General features: G+C 41.2%; 1 protein-coding gene across 1 annotated transcript in view; it reads left to right on the top strand.

Annotated features, from left to right (window-relative positions):
• Nucleotides 1–18,532, top strand: part of lrrfip1b (leucine rich repeat (in FLII) interacting protein 1b) — a 48,024-nt gene that overhangs the window by 13,617 nt on the left and 15,875 nt on the right. The window contains exons 2-9 of the mRNA XM_078291027.1: nucleotides 3,399–3,485; nucleotides 5,089–5,106; nucleotides 5,647–5,694; nucleotides 7,590–7,634; nucleotides 9,653–9,703; nucleotides 13,230–13,310; nucleotides 14,737–14,781; nucleotides 16,714–16,779. Coding sequence (XP_078147153.1) covers nucleotides 3,399–3,485; nucleotides 5,089–5,106; nucleotides 5,647–5,694; nucleotides 7,590–7,634; nucleotides 9,653–9,703; nucleotides 13,230–13,310; nucleotides 14,737–14,781; nucleotides 16,714–16,779 — 441 coding nt within the window. The remainder of the gene's footprint in view (nucleotides 1–3,398; nucleotides 3,486–5,088; nucleotides 5,107–5,646; nucleotides 5,695–7,589; nucleotides 7,635–9,652; nucleotides 9,704–13,229; nucleotides 13,311–14,736; nucleotides 14,782–16,713; nucleotides 16,780–18,532) is intronic.

Genomic DNA, 18,532 nt, shown 5'->3' with positions numbered 1-18,532 from the left:
TCACAGAGTTGAAAGGCACTTTGGCAATAGTTTCCCAGCTGGTCTGGCGATTCAAACCGGCCGCCTGCTTCCTTTCTTCCTTTCTTCCTTCCTGTGTTTCCCCCCACAATTGAAAAGGTGTAGTTGCCCGCTGTGCCAAGAACAGGAGCGGCGACCGTCCTGTCCAAAAGAATCTATTTTTTTGGCATTTTCACCTTTATTTGACAGTTCAGAGTAGAGAGAAACAGGAAAGATTGGGAGAAAGAGAGGGGATGATATGTGACAAAGGTCCTGGGCCAGATTCGAACCCACTGAGCCACCAGGACGCCCCAAAAGACTCTCCTTAGGGTTCGATCCCACCTACAGTTTGTTTTCTTTGGTCCTAACCAGACTGGAAAAGTTCACTTTGTTCCATTTTTGTATTTGGTTCGCTCAGGTTTACACTGACCGATTACAAGCAAACCAGGGCTTGTAAACAAAAGTCACATGACTCACAAGAAGCTTGTTTATTGGACAGAGTTTTAGTAACCTGTCATCCTGCAGAGAGTCAAAGCAAATCTGATTCCAGTTCCTGTAACTTTATCTCAGCCTGATGGACTTGTCGGTCTCTTCTTCTGTGGTGTTCATACCAGTTAAGAGCACATGAAGAAATAGCTGAATATGAGCATCAGTCCAGACTTCATTTTGTTCTGCTAGGCTTTCCAAGCATAAGGAACCGCATCCGTATCCTTCTACCCATAATCCCTTGCGTTTCAGGGTGGTTTCCTGTAGTCGGTTGGATCAACGAACCGCACCGCAGTTCTCTTGTTAGAGGACTGAGACTCTCTGTGCCGTTATTTGGTGCCACCAGAGTTCAAAGGTCATCTCTCTCACCTGGACAAACCAACTGAACTAAAGGAGGAAACGCTGCAGAGTTCAGATAACCATAGATTTTTTTTGTTTGTTTATTGTCTTTTTTTTGTTTTTTGTTTTTCTGTGTTATTGTTATTTCCATTGTATACATCATATCATTTCATTTTTATCGGTGAGGTACTTTTATAAGCCCACTTGGGTTTCAAACCTCTCCGGCACATGCCCTTTTGTTTTGTTTTGTATTGTCTTTATTGTTTTTCTTGCTTGGTGCGAATAAATAAATCCTAAATCCTAAAATCCTAAATCCTAAACCGATCAGAACACGCTGGGTGTGAACGCAGCCTTAGTGTTGCTTTCAATTTCATGAGTTTCATGGTCCAAATGCAGTTTCCTGGAAATGTTATTAGTACTGGTTTCAGTGGAGAACTTTAGTGTCCTATGGTCTAAATGCAGTTTCAGAGAATTTCATTAATAATAGGGTTTTAGTGTCACCATCTAAATGCAGTTACAGGAAAACATTTCTAAGGGAAACACTAATCTTCATGATTCAGATAAAGATTTCTGGTGAATCCCTCAATGAATTGACGCAGGAACAAAGGCCATATCAGTCCTTATTCATTCATCTTACCTTTCACCAGTTTGTTTTCAGCTGATGATGATCCCAGCGGTGAGTAATTAAGAAGATAAAACACAGTCTTACAGGCTTTTTAAGGAGAAATCCCCACTGCTGATAGGATAACTATCATGATACCAGAGCCTGGAATCTGCCTATTTATTGTATGAGGTGTGGAAATGGAGGGAATTGTGTGTAATAGGTGTTATACCATGGATGTAGTTAAGGGTAAACCCACCTAAACTCATCATACCTAACTTTTCACTTGTGAAATACTGTTTATATATCTTTCTTTGGCTGCTATAAGAAATCCATGGTACATATTAGGGTTAAGCTGGTATTTCGGGACGATATTGGCCTGGAAATGATGCCCACTTCTGATATGATGAAGGTTCCTCTTTGGTTTTTTTTACTCCACAGCTTCAGGAGTGTCAGTCTGTAAAACGGGTGGAGAGTTTTAGTGTCCCGTGATGGTCTAAATGCTGTTTCAGAGACTTTTCCACCCTGACAAGAAGAAAAATTCTGGGGGAAACACTGAATCTGTGTAACTTTTTGGCATGAAAATGGTCAAAAAGAAAGTATCAGCTATCAGCAGCATCAATCCAAAAGTATCAGTATCAGTCTTCAAAAACTAATTTTGATCGAGCTCTCGTACACATTATAATACAGTCAATAAAGTCATATCAGACCCACAGTTCCTACTTAAAAATAGGATCTTTTCAAGAAAATACTCTCTAAATTAATACACATCTGCTTTTTTTCCCCATTAAATCTATGCTGGTGTTTGTCAGTAAACACTGATAGTTTACCGCTGCGTCATTAGTGCAGAGGAACCTAGAGGAAATCTTTATGTTTTTGAGTCAGTGAGTGATCAATTCCTTCCTGCCCGAGTGTGATTGGCTGTTATTGGCTGAGAAGTCAGCGAGGTCATCAGACAGAGAGGCAGAGCGAGAGACGGGAAGAAAGGAAACGAGGGAGGAAGAAAGGAAGCGAGGGAGGAAGGGCAGCTGTCATAAACCTTCTCCAAGCTATGAGCCTTGCATGCGTGCACACACACACACACACACACACACACACACACACACACACACTAGCTCTTCCTCATGCATGTCAGCTTTATCATATCTACTGCATATTGAACCCTGATGAAGGCTTTTTTCTGAAAAACATTGGATTTTCTGTTCCAATAAAGACGTTTTTTCTTGTTTTTTCTTTTTTAAACCTCTATCGGCCTCCAAGAGAAACTGAATCTTTTCTTCTTTTCTACCTTTTTATGCTTCGTTTGTGTTTGTGTGTGTGTGTGTGTGTGTGTGTGTGTGTGTGTGTGTGGCTCTTCCTCAAACAATGGTGGTAAATGATGAGATCACGGGTCCATTGATAACCAAATGTAACAGTGATGTAATTTATCATCAAAGCCTCGTTTCATCTGCTCTGCCCCGGCTCTATCTCTGTCATGATAATATCTGTTTCAGTGTTGTTTTTTGTTAAAGTTGGGACCGATTTACTTAGAATTAATACTGTAACTTTCTATGTTTGGTGTATTTTAGTTGGTCTTAGTTTCCTTGCTTTTACATTTTTGCATCTTGTTGTCATTCTACAGTCTTCATCTTCGTTTTCATTACGTTTCTGTTACCAGCTTCAGTTAGGTTTTTGTTTGTCATCTTGATTTTTTTCTTCGGTTTGTTTCCTTTGAGGTTAGATTCCCTCGGGTGTTTTTTTATCTCACCTGCACAATCTGTTACAGAGCTGCATGATTTCAGCTCAAATGATCATCTGAAATATTTTGCTATACTCTAATCATGATTAAATTACACACCATTAATTGAGCATCCCTAGTTTGACAGATCAGCCAAGTTTGCTACCTTGTATTTTGAATGCTGTGTTTGCAGACTTGTTTTAATAATTCTCTCTCTGTCTCTCTCTCTCTCTCTCTCTCTCTCCCCCTCTCCCCCAGGCTGAGGCGAGGCTGGCGGCGAAGCGAGCGGCGCGGGCGGAGGCGAGGGAGATTCGGATGAAGGAGCTGGAGCGGCAGCAGAAGGAGGTGAGCCGGGCAGGAAGCCATTTCTTTAGTCCACACATGCCACACTGCTGGTCCGGTGGTTTCCAAAACTCACTGCTCAACTGGCCAAAAAGCCTACAAATCATGGCTGGTTACCTTCCAGAGAGGCTGGTGTAGAGCAGGCTTGCTTACCAACTACAGTCCAAACGTACCAGCAGGAAGACAGGGTGAACAGGGAGGGACTTTCTGCACATTGGTTGAGTTAAACCTCAGTGGGCGGAGCCAAAGAACCACAGTTTATTTATATTTTGACCAAGTTTACCAGTTAGCTAACTTCCGCTCAGTCAAACTGTGGTTCTTTGGCTCCGCCCACTGAGGTTTAACTCAATTCATAAGACCTCCAAGACATATTTGTATGACTAAAACTCCCAAGCTGCAACTTTTTTGTCATATTTTTCGGCTTTTGCTGGAAACAAAAACAACCTCCACAGTTGCCAAAAAGTTACCACTGTTAAGCTGGTGGTAATTTCTCACCCTGGATTTAAGGCTTTCGGGGTCAAAGGTCAAAGTATTGATTGAGGTACTGGGAGGGGTGTTTAAATATGTTTAAATCTACCTTGAGACTGAGGAAGCCTTGATCATTTGCCATTGATTGAGCTGGAAGGAGGACAGACTGTGGTGAAATGGTTTTGCATGTGGAGTTCAGCAGCTGATCTGCTAGCTGAACTGGTTTAGTGTTTGGATATGCCTTATTCCATCGTGGTGAGTAACTCAAAACTGCCTTAACACATGCACAACACACACAGGATTAGAAGCAGTTTCGGTATATAATGAAACAAAGCAGCAGTGAATTATGGGATTTGTGTTCCAGACATTAACACTATGGCTCAGCCGTGAGTTTTGTTACATACCAGTAACAAGAAGACATATTAACACAACATTACCGTTACTACCATATGTTGAGTTGAAAAGTAACGCAAATGTCTGTTGTCCCAAAGACGACACATGCTTTTATATGTTTTGAAGTTGAATAAACTAACTTTTAGGTGTTGTTCCTCAAACAAGCTCCTACAAATGTTATTCCTGTGCCTTTGAAACCATTGGCATCATATAAAAGCGAGATCCACCAAGCATTATTAATGATGTGTAATCTAAATTGTTTCAAATGCAAATTAGGCGGTACACTGCACAAATGATGCATTTTAACAAATCATTTAGTCAGAAATTGAGTCTTAATTTCTCATTTTTCTTAAAAGAAGTGCTATCAAGTGAATCCAGCTACTCTTGGAAAATAAGTGTCATGGATTGGAAACTTTGATGAATGAAACTGCATTGAAAACCCATTGGCAGAACTGTAGGATTTTAAGATTGAATACGAGACTAAATGCCTTGCTAAGACGGACATTTTTGCATTGCGCACACTCTTAAAAATGTGGAATCTCTGCTGTGTTTGAATACGTTTCAGCACCTTTTAATGTTGCATAGAGAAAATATATTTTCATCATGGTCACTTAGCACCGAACGCTAACACACCACAGTCCGCTCTTGTTTCACTCTGACCTCTAACCTGATCGATCGCTCCTAACCTTCAGTTTCCGTTTCATCTCTCTCCTCTCTGTTCTCCGTGGTTTCCATGCTGCTCTAGCTCTATCAGGCCCAGAAGGTAGGACTCCTTCCTTCCATCTTTCTCTTTGTTTTGCTCTCTAAATCTCTCCGTCACTTACTAATTTACTTCATTTACAAATTTTCTTACTGATTCATTTTCACACACACACACATACACGCAGATTTCTCTCCGTTTCAGCCTTCACATGAGTCCTAAGTTCGAATAGCATTTGCAAATAGTTCTTAAGTGTTTGTTTTATTCCGTTTGGAGTGCCAGATGGGTGGGGTTTGCTGCACAGAGGAAACACTGTGTACCGAAAAGTGTACACAAGTCACAGAAAAGTATTTAAAAGTCAAATTTGTCTACTTTTTTGTGATTTCCAACGTACCTGACAACTTCTGAATCGTCCTGATGTGCTAAGCCCCGCCCACCTGGCACTCCAAGCAGCTTAAAACAAACACTAAGAAGTATTCGCAGATATTATTCGACCCAATTCTCTTCTGCTGCTCTCTCCACTTTGTTCTCTCTAACCCTTTCCTTCACCCCCCCTTGATGTCCTAACACCCTCTTCCTCCTCTTCTTCTGCTCCGCCTGCAGAAGTATTATGGTCTGGACAGCAAGTGGGGCCACATTGAACAGTGGATGGTAGGACTGACCGCAGCAGACAGCGCTCTGTGGACTGCATGACTCGCAGCCGGGCCGATGAAAACCTTGTATCCTAAAAACCCATTTCTTTACGATTTAAAAAGTGCCATTAAGTAATCTAGCACCTCTATTGGAGACCAGTAGGAATTACAACAACACTGATAGACCTTATCTCCTCCCAAACAAGTCTCTGGTTCGGCTATGGGCCAGTAAAAAAATTGCTTATAATAATAATAAACTGTATTTATGTAGCACTTTACTAAAAACGATAGCAAAGTGCTTTACAGCCAAACAGGTGGATCAGTGGAAACAATGTAAGAACAGAAATAAGAACAAAAAAAAAAAAATAGTATATAGTAACAAAAGTCAAAAGAAGGCAATATAAGACAGGTGTAGAAGTAAGAATAATAAAATAATATATAACAATAATAAAAGAAAATAATAATTAAAGGCACGTTTATGAAAATAGGCCTTTTAAAAGAGACTTAAAAGATGATACACACTTGGCCAGCTTGAGATCTAAAAGCAAGTTGTTCCAGAGTTTAGGGGCTTTGATCTCAAGGCTTCATCTAAAGTTTCATCTCGTCTGAAACATCAGAACCGGGGTTACAAGGTTTTCGGACGGCGGCCGCGTCGTAGACTTTGCATGACGGCGAGGACGTAGAAACGGCTCGCCGCTTGTTGTCTTGCAGTTTGTTTGCTGTTTTCCCCGCATGGGCTCAGACACAGACATGGATTAGACCGAGTCTCAGACTAACAGCAGATATTCCTCACAGCCAATCGCCTCTTAATCCATGTCTGTCATATGTGCTGCATACTAGTGTATTATGTGTTTTTATTTAGCATGTGTAGTCATATCTAGTACCAGGTGCTTGCTATTGAGTGCACACTAGTATATATCACAACCCCATAGAAACCCCTAAGCAAAAAAGTGTGTTTGTATAAATATTTTTTATAAATTAGAGAAGTATTATACAATTATTAATTATTATACTATATTATATTATAAAAAAGTATTGTATTGGTTCACATACTGTATGTGTAATACTACTACTACTACTACTTTTACTACTACTACTACTACTAATATAATAATAACGCTAATAAATATTATTTACGCTTTTATTTTGAAGGCCAAAATTATTATTATTACAGCTTGTTAAATTTCCCCTCATAAGCATTCAACATGAGAGAATAGATAGCTGCGTGTGAGTGTGTGAGTGTGTGTGTGTGTGAGAGTGTGTGTGTGTGTGTGTGTGTGGTTGGGAGTTCCACCCATAGCAGCGTCTCTTACAGAAAGGATTACACCCATGTCACGTGACCTGGAGGGTTTACACACACACACACACACACACACACACGCACACACACACAGATTCCCCCCCGGCGGTGTGTGTGCGTGTGTGTGTGTGTATAATCCCCAGCATGTATGACAGTCTCTCTTCAGTGTGTGTCAGTGTGTCTGGACGCTGGGCCGCGTTCCATTTCTATTCCAGCGGGCTTATAGGAAAGGATATTCCAGCGTGTGTGGGATCCAAATGGAACGGAGCCCAGCCACGTCGAGGTGCCTGTGTGTGTGTGTGTGTGTGTGTGTTTCCTCTGCTTTACGTCTGCTAGGAGTTTTCCACTGCACACAACTGTACCATGTCAAGCCCTGCAGGTTTCTTTTATGCATAGCTCGGATTGGTTTAAATGTGTAGAAATGTGCTGCTAAGGCACCTCAGAGTGTATTGGTGCTGTACCAAGACCATACCAGGCCCAGTGTGGCTCCAGCATGGTATTTGTGCAGTGGAAACCTTCTTATGTATCTGATGGTAGACTCGCTCACTTTCCTTCTTTCTCATTTTCGACTTTTTAACCTCTCCTGTTCTCTCTTTCCTCCGGGGGCCTTGCAGGAGGATAGCGAGAGGTATTCTCGCCACTCGCGGAGGCACACTTCGGTCTGTATCTTCCTCTTATTCTGCCTGTCTTTCCTGCTACTTCTGTCTGTCCCTTTCTTCCTTTCTTCCTTTCTTTCTTCCTTTCTTTTGTTCTTTCCTGTTCGCTTGATTTCTTCCTTTCTTTGTTTGTTTCTTTGTAGCTTTCTTTCTTGCTTTCTTTCTTTCTCCAATATTATCTCTTTTTTCCTCTTTCCATGCTGCCTTACTTTTTAGCAAAAATTAAAGGGAAAATGACACTAAGAATACACAAATCCTGCTGTGATGTAGGACAGTTATGTCAGTAATACCGAACGCGCACAACTCTCTCCCAAACCCAGAAACCTCAGAACCAGACTCTTAATCTGTGTTGTACAACTTTGGACTTTCTCCTCTGTCAGTGAATTATAGCAATAATAGAGGCTTTGTAGTTGTGTCACAAATCTCCCAGCAGCCCCGTCTGTTGGAGAATTAGCTGTGTACAAATAATGGTTTATAACAACCAGGCTAAAAACAGAGAGCTAGCTGAAAAGGCTTGTTGTGGTGTGGCTGTAGATCCATTCAGTTAGGTGGGAATGTGACTTTGACTAATTGGATAGCTTGGCTGGAACTACCTGTTTTATAATTAGAATAAACATCCAAAGGAGCTTAATTGTTTGGCTGTTACGACTGATGTAAAACCCCAAAATGTGCCCTACTGCCCCGAAAATATCTGGGTTATCTTTTTCCCATTCATTCTTAACGAGGTCGCCTAATAGTTAGAGAAGCGTGCTTGTAAGGGTCAGTAGTTGTAAATATTAGGGCAGGGGAACTGGGTGAAACACACTCTACCCTCCTTCAGCAGCTACTGTCAAGGTGCCTCTGAGCAAGGCACTGAACCCCCAGTCGCTCCGGTGAAGCTGCTGAGCATCAACAGTAGAGGTCTGTGGTTGAACTGGTGCAGCACCCAGGTGGGAAGTCAGTAATCGAATCAGCATGAAGCAGAGCGCTGCAGAGAAAGAGCGTACATGCTCAGCAAATCTTCCCTGGGTAAATAAAAAGTTTGTATAACTGCTGACACAGTTAAGGGAGCGGGGAAAACTTTCTTTTGTTTCTGGCTGTGGGAGACAGAGCGGATGTTCGTTAATTAAAACTGTTCTTAGCCACAGGCGAAACATGTGTGAGCGCTGAAATCAAAAGTGCTGTTTTAGTCTTTATTTCTGTACCTAGCAGGTTCTCTTGTAACACATGAATATTCAATTCAGTGCTGTTGTTTTGACCCTTGCAGGATGGGAAATGTGGTGTTAATGTGGAGAAACACTAGCACTAATAATACTGTACCACTGGTGTGAGATAGAGGCGACCAATCATCTCCACCAGGGACTCTATAATATATTGATGTTTAAAAATGCGTCCCGTAGCATCTTTTCAAAATGTCAGTTTGGATTAGGGCTGAACAATTAATCGAAATTTTATCGAAATCGCAATATGGCCTACTGCAATTTTCAAATCGCAGGAGGCGCAATATTTGTTAAAGGCGAAATGTGTGTCAAAATACCATTTTAAATTAAATGTTGTCATGCTGCAGAGATGTCCTGGCCTACACATCATATTCTACAGACTTAAGAAAACATCTTTGTTTGGTACAGATCCCCGCAAAAATCACACCATAATCATTTTAATACGTTTTTCAATGAAAATCAGAATAATGATGTAAAAATGATCATTCCCGCTAATATCGCAAATCATATCGCAATTGCAATATCAGTCAAAATAATCGCAATGAGATATTTTTTCAAAATTGTTCAGCCCTAGTTTGGACTGTAAATATTTTTGAGAAAAGTGTGTCCTCCATGGTAACGAGGCTGCCTCGAGGTTCGAATACCAAAGTATGAGCAAAGAGAAGAGAGAGAATGCCTCCTGACCCAGTATCACTATCTTTAGACCGGTTTATCAACCCTCTGCTAATAGAGTAGATTAACACGCATTGTGCATTGTTTGACGGTCTTTTGTGTGTGTGTGTGTGTGTGTGTGTGTGCGTGTGTGTGTGCCCTCTCTCCCAGATCTCAGACGATGAGGAGCGGATGTCGGTGGGGAGTCGGGGCAGCCTCAGGGTGAGCGTCACCTCTCCTATCACACACACACACACACACACACACACACCTTCACAGTGACACACCCACTTACACAACACACATCTTTTGGAGTCCCGGTGTGTTGAAATTTCATTTTGAGGATGCCAGCAGTGAGACAAACTCAGTGAATGCTCTTCGTTAGGGGAGTGTACTAAGTCACGGGACATTTTTTACATGTTTAGGATGTTTTTGAATGTGACTTCAAGCTTCTCTCGCTCTTATTTAGTTAGTTTAGTTCATGTCAAGTTTCACAGAAGTCAGTAGAGTCTTGTCTTAGGGGTTTAGAGCAACTTAAATTCACTTCAACTAATTCAATAAGTGGATTTTCCGTAAAAACACAAAAACCTGAAAGCTTTGTTTTGTCCTGAAAAGGCTTTAAACACCCAATCTTGAATTCATTAATTGAGACTTGATTGCCTGCTCATTAAAGCCGCATGAGGCACTTCAGTACCCAGAAATCATGTAATGTGACATGTTTTTACATTTTTTGTCAGGGAACAAGTACAAAAAAGGGACAATGACAGGACAGAAGAAAAGGAACAGGAACTTTTAATGCTGTTGTTGCATTAAAGGACAATTCCTGTTTTTTCAAGTGATATTAAGAAAGAGCAGTCGAGGAAACAGGTGAAACTAGGATGCATGGTTTTGTTACACATCTGCTTGATTGATCCACTTTCAAAGCTGCACTGGCAGCCCCAAATGGTAGCGAGAGGTAACTATTTGAAAAATTTCAACTTGAATGCCCAGAAATCCTGCGCAGTGAGGTCAGTAAACGTCACACGGCTCGCTAATGTTTCGCAACCCGGCCGGTCTGTGATGCTTTATACCAGAGAAACCAAAGAGATGAGAGAGGAGAAGATCTAACGCTGGTGAACTGCTGTTTAGGAGACAGTTTGGATTTCACTCTGAAACCTCCTGTGGGCGGAGAAGTGACCACACTGACACCAGAATTTCTTTCTTTTGGCAAATAGAACGAATCTACAGAGACTCCGTTAGGGGGGATGAGATGCTCTTGTACATGAAAATCGTACCTAGTGCAGCTTTAAAATCCGTTTTTAAAAGTGTGTGGTCATCAGTGCAAAAATCAACCTCTTCCTAATTTCTTACAACATTGAATAGGCCTATACCGGGTTTTATACAGGGTTTATCCCTTCAGTCTGCAGGACTCAGCATTGACTGAATGTGTTGACTCTGCTGCCGTAGAGTTTACAGGCTTTGCAGAGACAGTGATGAGCAGCGCTGCCGGAACAACAGAGCTGGCATTTGACCCAGCTTCTTCCACCTCGTTATCATTAGTACGTGCAAATAAACTAAACCTAAAAACACACACAACACAAACGTCACTCCCCTCTCTAACACAGATAGATAGCAGGTTCAGAAATGTGCTGACTCACCGGCTGTCCTGTGTCATCTTCCTTCGTAATCTTAAACCCCTGTTCAGTGTTATTGAATATTGAATGATAGTCTGCTGTCTCATGATCGTCCAGCGCAGTACGTGAGCTTCATGTGTGTCAGCATTCGCTAAAACGACGATGTACCCATATGGTTTTTTGAGGCCGATAACGATATCTGATGTTTTTCCACCCACATCGGCCGATACCAATATGCATTTTTGTAAGAATCTTAGTCCAAATGCAGGAGTGAAACAGGCGAAGCTTTTCAGAAACACCTATCTTGACATAATTAAGTGATTTTTAAACAAAAGACCATGAAAGTTTTATTCTGTTGCTAATTTGACAGTTGTATTAAGAGATACACTCCTAGAATAAAAGGTCACAAAAATGACAATTCCACAATCGGCCAAAAATCGGCAGTAGATATATAATATCTGGCCGATACCAATATTGCTCTTTAAAGCTGATATAGGCCGATTCCATTAACTGAAACTGTAAAAGTTGTCTATACATGTACACTATCATCAAGGCAAATCCCTGGACATTTATTGCACTTGGTGATTGAAGTGATGCTGATCTGCAACACAAAGTCTTCCTGAGATTCAAATGTTTTGTCTCATCCAAAAGCTGAAGAGGCTTGACTCCTTGACCTTTGACCTATTCTCACCCTGGGTTTGAATAGACATTGGCGTATAACAGATGCAAGCCTGTCTGTTGTCAAATGTTTATATAGAGTGATACGTATAGTCTACTGTTTGAAGTACGTCTTGCACTGTCCTCGGTGTGCTTTTTGTGCTTTCACTGAGAAGTCAGGTCAGAGGATTTTCTCCCCCGGGCGATGAGACAGACAAAGCCTTTTCACACTCTCGTTCCCTGGTTAAAGCTGCACTAGGCAAGACTTTTGTGTAAAAACACACCCGTCTTATCAGCCTAAATCACAAAGTGGAGCTGCAACAAAAAGAACGTCCCATTGAGACACCCTAGATTCGCCCTATTTGCCCAAATTGAACTCTGGTGTCAGGTGTAGACATTTCTAGACAAATGAAAACTTGAGAGCAAAATACAAACTGTCTCCTGGTGAAAAGTTTGAAAAATACAAACTGTCTCCTGGTGAAAAGTTTGAAAAATACAATGTGTCTCCTGGTGAAAAGTCTGAAAAATACAAACTGTCTCCTGGTGAAAAGTTTGAAAAATACAAACTGTCTCCTGGTGAAAAGTTTGAAAAATACAATGTGTCTCCTGGTGAAAAGTCTGAAAAATACAAACTGTCTCCTGGTGAAAAGTCTGAAAAATACAAACTGTCTCCTGGTGAAAAGTCTGAAAAATACAAACTGTCTCCTGGTGAAAAGTTTGAAAAATACAAACTGTCTCCTGGTGAAAAGCTTGAAAAATACAAACTGTCTCCTGGTGAAAAGTCTGAAAAATACAAATTGTCTCCTGGTGAAAAGTCTGAAAAATACAAACTGTCTCCTGGTGAAAAGTCTGAAAAATACAAACTGTCTCCTGGTGAAAAGTCTGAAAAATACAAACTGTCCCAGTCTGAATATGTGGAATTGTGCAAGTGCATGCTTGCTCAGTAAACCCTGGATAAGTAAAGGGTAAAAAATAGTTTCATATTTTCCTAACAGTGGACATCAAGGATTTTTTTTTGCCAACAAAGGCCACCCACTTGCTTTTGTTGCATGAATATTTGCTGACAGGGAGGGGAACGGGACAGGAAAGTCAGGATGTCACATGTGTTGTCGCTGCATTTTTCCTGCCATAGGATGCCACTGTGCTGTGAACGAATGTCTGAAATATAGGCAGGCGTGTGTCTTGGTTTTGGATTCTTCCTCCCATGCTGACATACTTCACTCACTTCATCATCACAGAGTTCAGCTCATTTCCTCATTCATCTCATGTCTTTCTCCCTGTCTGTCGTCTCTGTTTCCATATCTGTCTGTCTTGCTTTCCAGCTGTTTCTCTTGTTTCCCCTCTTTGCTTTGCCTGTTTCTCTTTCTCCCTCTTCTGTCTCTCTCTCTTTCTGTCCATCCTCATCTCTCTCTCTCTCTCGCTCTGTCTTTGTTCCTCCCTCTTCATCCCCCTCTCTCTCTCTCATCTTCACTCCATAGGGAACCTACTCTTCGGACCTGCACTGCAGCACCAGCAGTCTTCCTTCTCTCAGACACCATAACTCCACTCAGAACGGACGGGTGTGTCCCTCTCTCATGTCACTCCATCCCCCCCTCTCCCCTCCTCCTCCTCCTGACCCTCCATCCTTCCTCCACCGCTTGAGCAAGGCGCTTCCAACCCCAACCGCTCAGTCTAATCCAACTGTCCAGATTCACTAAGATTGCATTTGCATTTCTTTGTGCCTCCGTTGGTTTGAGCGAAGAGTGTAGAGTTTGCGATTTATCCGCTAAGAAATCAAGTTGTGGTGCAAACAAGCCGTCGAAAATAGCGCTGAGCAAGCAAACAGCCGCTTCATCACCAACTGCAAGTGCAAATTACTGCTTCACCTTTCCACCCTAAAGTCCCTTTTATAATTGGAGCGTTCTCTGTTCTGATGTCAGATTTTAGATGGAAAACCCCCTCCGTTGCTTCCTGACTTGCTGACAATAACATATGTGTCTTGCAGCGATGATAGCAGACGTTCTGAATGGACAAATTTGGGGGAGTTGGTGTTACGAAGTTTTAGTGAATTGGCCGCAATGTCGGTTTTCATGGCCTCGCCTACAAATCACAATTAAGTGAGCAAAATAATGACATTTACATGTAATTTACGTATGTATGACCGTGACAGACGCAAAGAGGCTTTATTTTAAGACCAGCAGCTTTCCACTCATTGAGCAAAGTTAGTGAACAACATGGCTGTCTGATTTGGTCATTTTGGTGATGTAGCGCAGACTCTTCCCTGCACAAACCTTTAGTGAATCTGGGCCTGAATTTGTGAAACCCTCCCTCCCTGACCATAGGTAGATTCCCCAGGCAGTTGATGTAAATGTGTGCTCTAAGGTAAAGTCCTGTGATTTGGGACGATTGTCTCAGGTGCATGGGCTCAAAAATCCTAGACAAAAAGAAGCCAACAAGAACTTGCACACTGATTTTAAAAAAAGGCAGAAATCCAAAAGAGACCAACTGATGCAAAAAATAACTGATTTATTTACATAAGGTGTAAAAGGGACAAAAAGGTGCAAAGTGCACAACAGAAAACATTTTGTTCAGTAGACCGTCATCAGTTCTCTTTTGGATTTCTTCTGTTTTTATCAGTGTGTTAGTTTTTGTTTTCTTTTTTTGTAATAAAGTAAAATAGAATAAGACTCATGTCAGTTTGGTCCTTTTCAAACAGCAATTCCTCCTCTTCCTGCCCAGTTCTCCCTCTTTTCCAAACTTGTTCCATCATCCTCTTTTCCCTCTTCTCTACCAACTTTTCCTGCTTGGTAAAATCATCATTATCAAAGCACTTTTTTTTTCCTTTTCTTTCCTTACTGTACCTTCTCCAGTATTCATTTTAAGTTATTTTTCTATCATTGTTACATATGTACAGGTAGGATTACCACTTAATATTGAGTGGAACATAATAAAACTGTGTGTTGTGTACATACAGAACTTTTATTTTTTCTTCCTCTGCGTCTGTAGCCCTCCATGCTCTATAGCGACGGCCCTCGCTCCCACAGCCACAGGGTTGGTCTCTCTTCATCACCACATGCTGTTATCTAGACTCTAATGTTGAGTGGATCAATAGATTAATAGATACTGTCGTCATAGATAGATCTAGACTAGTAGATGGACAGATGGATGGATGGATAGAAGTGGAGTAGATGTGTAAATGTGTGTATATGATGTATAGATGTGTGTGTGTTTGGATGTATGGATAGATGGGTTGATAAATGGATGGATTAATAAAAGGAAAGATGGATAAGTCCATGGATGATAAATGCATAGGTGGGTGATGGATGGATGGATACATAAATGGATGGATTGATGGATGATGGATTGATTACTAAATGGATGGACGGATGTTTAGATATTTAGATAAATAACTAAATAGATAGATGGATGAATTGATTATTAGGAGAGATATGGATGGAGAGATAACTAAAAGGATGGATGGATGGATAGATGCATGGGTTGCTAAAAGGAAGGATGGATAGATATATAAATCCATGGATGATAAATGTTTAGATAGATGGATAGATAGATGGATAGACATAAAGTAGATGTATAAAAAGATTGGAATTTTGACTCTTGGAGTTTGATCCAGTGGATGGATGGATGGATGGATGGATGAAGGATAGATGAAGGATAGACAGAAAGACTGAAAGGTTGTATTGCTAAAGAGAAAGTTGCAGAGCAGATATGGATAAATTGATGGATGCATTTTGGATTACCATCACCTGTGATCTGTGTAGCGTTGTATATCCACACTGTGTTTCCTAGTCATTGTCATTCATAGGCATGTGAGCATGACTGAGGTGTGTCGACCTCTGACCTTCTGACAGCTGTGAAGCTGCTGTCACTGTTTCCTTCATCAGTGAGCGCTGGATATATTGACCCAATCCATGGGTGAATACTTCTCTTAAAGGAACATAACGTGTTTTTGGAAGATTGGGCCACTCTCAACCCAAAATCATACCGGACCTACTGGGAACATTGGCTCCGGTGCTCCATGCTAACACTTTAGCATACACTAGCAAGCCTACTATCACTCAACATAGTGTATGCTAAAGTGTTACCATGGAGCCCATCATCCATGTTAACACTTAAGCATGGATGATAGGTTCCATGCTAACACTTTAGCATACACTATGTTGAAGTGTTAGCATGGAGCCTATCATCACTCAGTATCGTGTATGCTAAAGAGTTAGCATAGCCCACTGGAGCCAATGATCTACCAGGGACACGTGGGTTATTTTGGTGTCTGTGTTTCTCATCACTTAGAAGCTAAGTTGACCAACAGGCCAAACGCCCAGAAACTCGTTGTATTCCTTTAACATCCCATGTTAAATCCCATTGTGCCCGTCTGCTAGACTGGATGTTATTATTCATATTTCATAGCTGGGTGTTGTGCATACTGTATGTGGCCTGCGATCATCTTGGCATTCCTGCTTCAAATGTGTACTATAGTAAATGTATTACTGTATGATTTGAGTTTAGTCATCATTACTGAGCATGTGAAAGCCATTGTGCAAGGTGTCTCCGTTTAGCCTCCTGTAGCACACCATGCTGTTCACTTCCTGCTTCCTGTGGGTAAATTGGCACAATCAGCAGGAACTGCTGCAGGGGGCAGCCAATCAAAAAGCACATACCAGTTGCCTCGAGGAGAAAACTGTGTGTGTGTGTGTGTGTGTACGCATACATAAAAGCATGTTTTTGCATATATCGGTGTATGAGCTAAAAGCTGATGTGTTGTGTGTGTGTTGGTGTACATACATACTGTATGTGCTTACATGTTCCGTTGTGTGCATGCACTTGCTTCTGTGTGAATGCATGCCGTCGCATATAGCAGCGTGTACGAGCTGATGGCTGATGCTTCATATGAATGTGTGTGTGTGTGTGCGTACGTATATGTATTTTGTGTGTGTGTGTGTGTGTGTGTGGCTCTTCCCTCCACAGGGCTCTGTGTGTGAGGAGGCTGTTTTCTCCAGCAGCAGACGTTTTAGCGGCTCCAGTGCCCGCGGTGTAAGAAGCTCCTGTACCTCCATACCCCGCTCTCCCCTCCCCCAAATACCCCTCCAACCCCCCAAAAAATACACGGGGGGGGGGGGGGTTTGCTTGGCATGCTCACTGATCTACTGTGTGCATGGAGGGTTTACTGTCACCTACACTGCAAAAAAAAAAAAATGCATCTTAGCAGCTCATTTAGTTCAGGGATTAGACTTAAATTTGTATTTTTGTTGATATGAGTGAAAAAATCAGCCAATGGGAGGAGAGAATTTCACTTCTTGCCACTGCAATCTGACATGTTTCAGGAATTGTGTTGAATCATGATCATCATTATCTTGAGACTGGTTTAGAAATCAGTCTAAATTCCAAATATTGTGATTTATTTGAGGATTTTTCTAGTGAAACTGCATTGGAAACAAATGAAATTATCTCACCCCATTCGCCAAATTGTTCCGTTTATTCGAAGAAAAGTAACATTTTAAGATTCAATACCAGATTAAATGGCTTGTCAAGATGATGTTTTTTGCTGTGTAGAAGGAAAGAAAGAACAGTGGACTGCATTGTCATTGGAAACTAGATATCCCAGTCAGTTTTTTTTTTATTCTAATAAGGTGAAATATGCCTCTATTGTACAGTCTGGTGACAGCATAGACAGGCAAATATGAAAACATCAACATGACTAACATAATGACCTGCAATTTGGCTTAATATGGAGCAACAAGCACAAATCCTGTACAGACCCATGGCGCACTTAAATCACTTAATCACTTAAATACCACAGGTTACCTAACGTTAAAATTTACAGGGCAACAAAAGAATATGTATTTAAATTAACGGCAGAGAGTGTGTGGGAGCAACACTCGGCTAGCGCGACATGTTTATCTTAAAATCAGAAAAAAATATTGAATTGATTTCCTGACCGCTGTAGTTGGTTTATCTATTATTTTAGGCAAGGCCCCGAAAATGAATGGAAGTTGATTAGGATGTACTGTATATGGCTGCTGATGTCGCTATATACTTGTAGGTGCATTTACATAGAAACTAACCATGTTATACCAAAGTGAAATATCACTTTAACTGTACTGCTACCACTTATTAACATAAAAACATGTATGAAAGTGAATGCAGATTAGGGCTGAACCATTTTGAAAAAATATCTAATTGCAATTATTTTGACTGATATTGCAATTGCGATATGATTTGCGATATTAGAGGGAATGATAATTTTTACATCATTATTCTCATTTTCATTGAAAAACGTATTAAAATGATTATGGTGTGATTTTTGCGGGGATCTGTACCAAACAAAGATGTTTTCTTAAGTCTGTAGAATATGATGTGTAGGCCAGGACATCTCTGCAGCACGACAATATTTAATTTAAAATGGTATTTTGACACATTTCGCCTTTAACAAATATTGCGCCTCCTGCGATTTGAAAATTGCAGTAGGCCATATTGCGATTTCGATAACATTTCGATTAATTGTTCAGCCCTAATGCAGATCCCCTGACAGTGCCGTCCACTCCTCTGTTCGTCCCTCTGTTGATCGTCCCGTCAGCAGCCGCCGTGCAGAGCGGCTCAGTGTGTTTTTAGATCTTGAACTCACTCGGGACGGCAGGAGAGGCTTGGTGTGTCACGCTGGTCGTCTTGCTGTGAACATCAGCACCGTGTGAAGCAGCTAGTCGCTGTGAGACTTGAGGAAAGGGAAAGTTAATTAAAAGTGAATTGTGGTTGGAAAAACACTACTGTAGGGAGTCTATAGAGCATG

Source organism: Centroberyx gerrardi, chromosome 21 (genome assembly GCF_048128805.1).
Source record: "Centroberyx gerrardi isolate f3 chromosome 21, fCenGer3.hap1.cur.20231027, whole genome shotgun sequence".
Lineage (NCBI taxonomy): Eukaryota > Metazoa > Chordata > Actinopteri > Beryciformes > Berycidae > Centroberyx > Centroberyx gerrardi.
The sequence above is the reverse complement of the archived record's forward strand: the minus strand, read 5'-3'. Positions and strand labels throughout refer to the sequence as shown.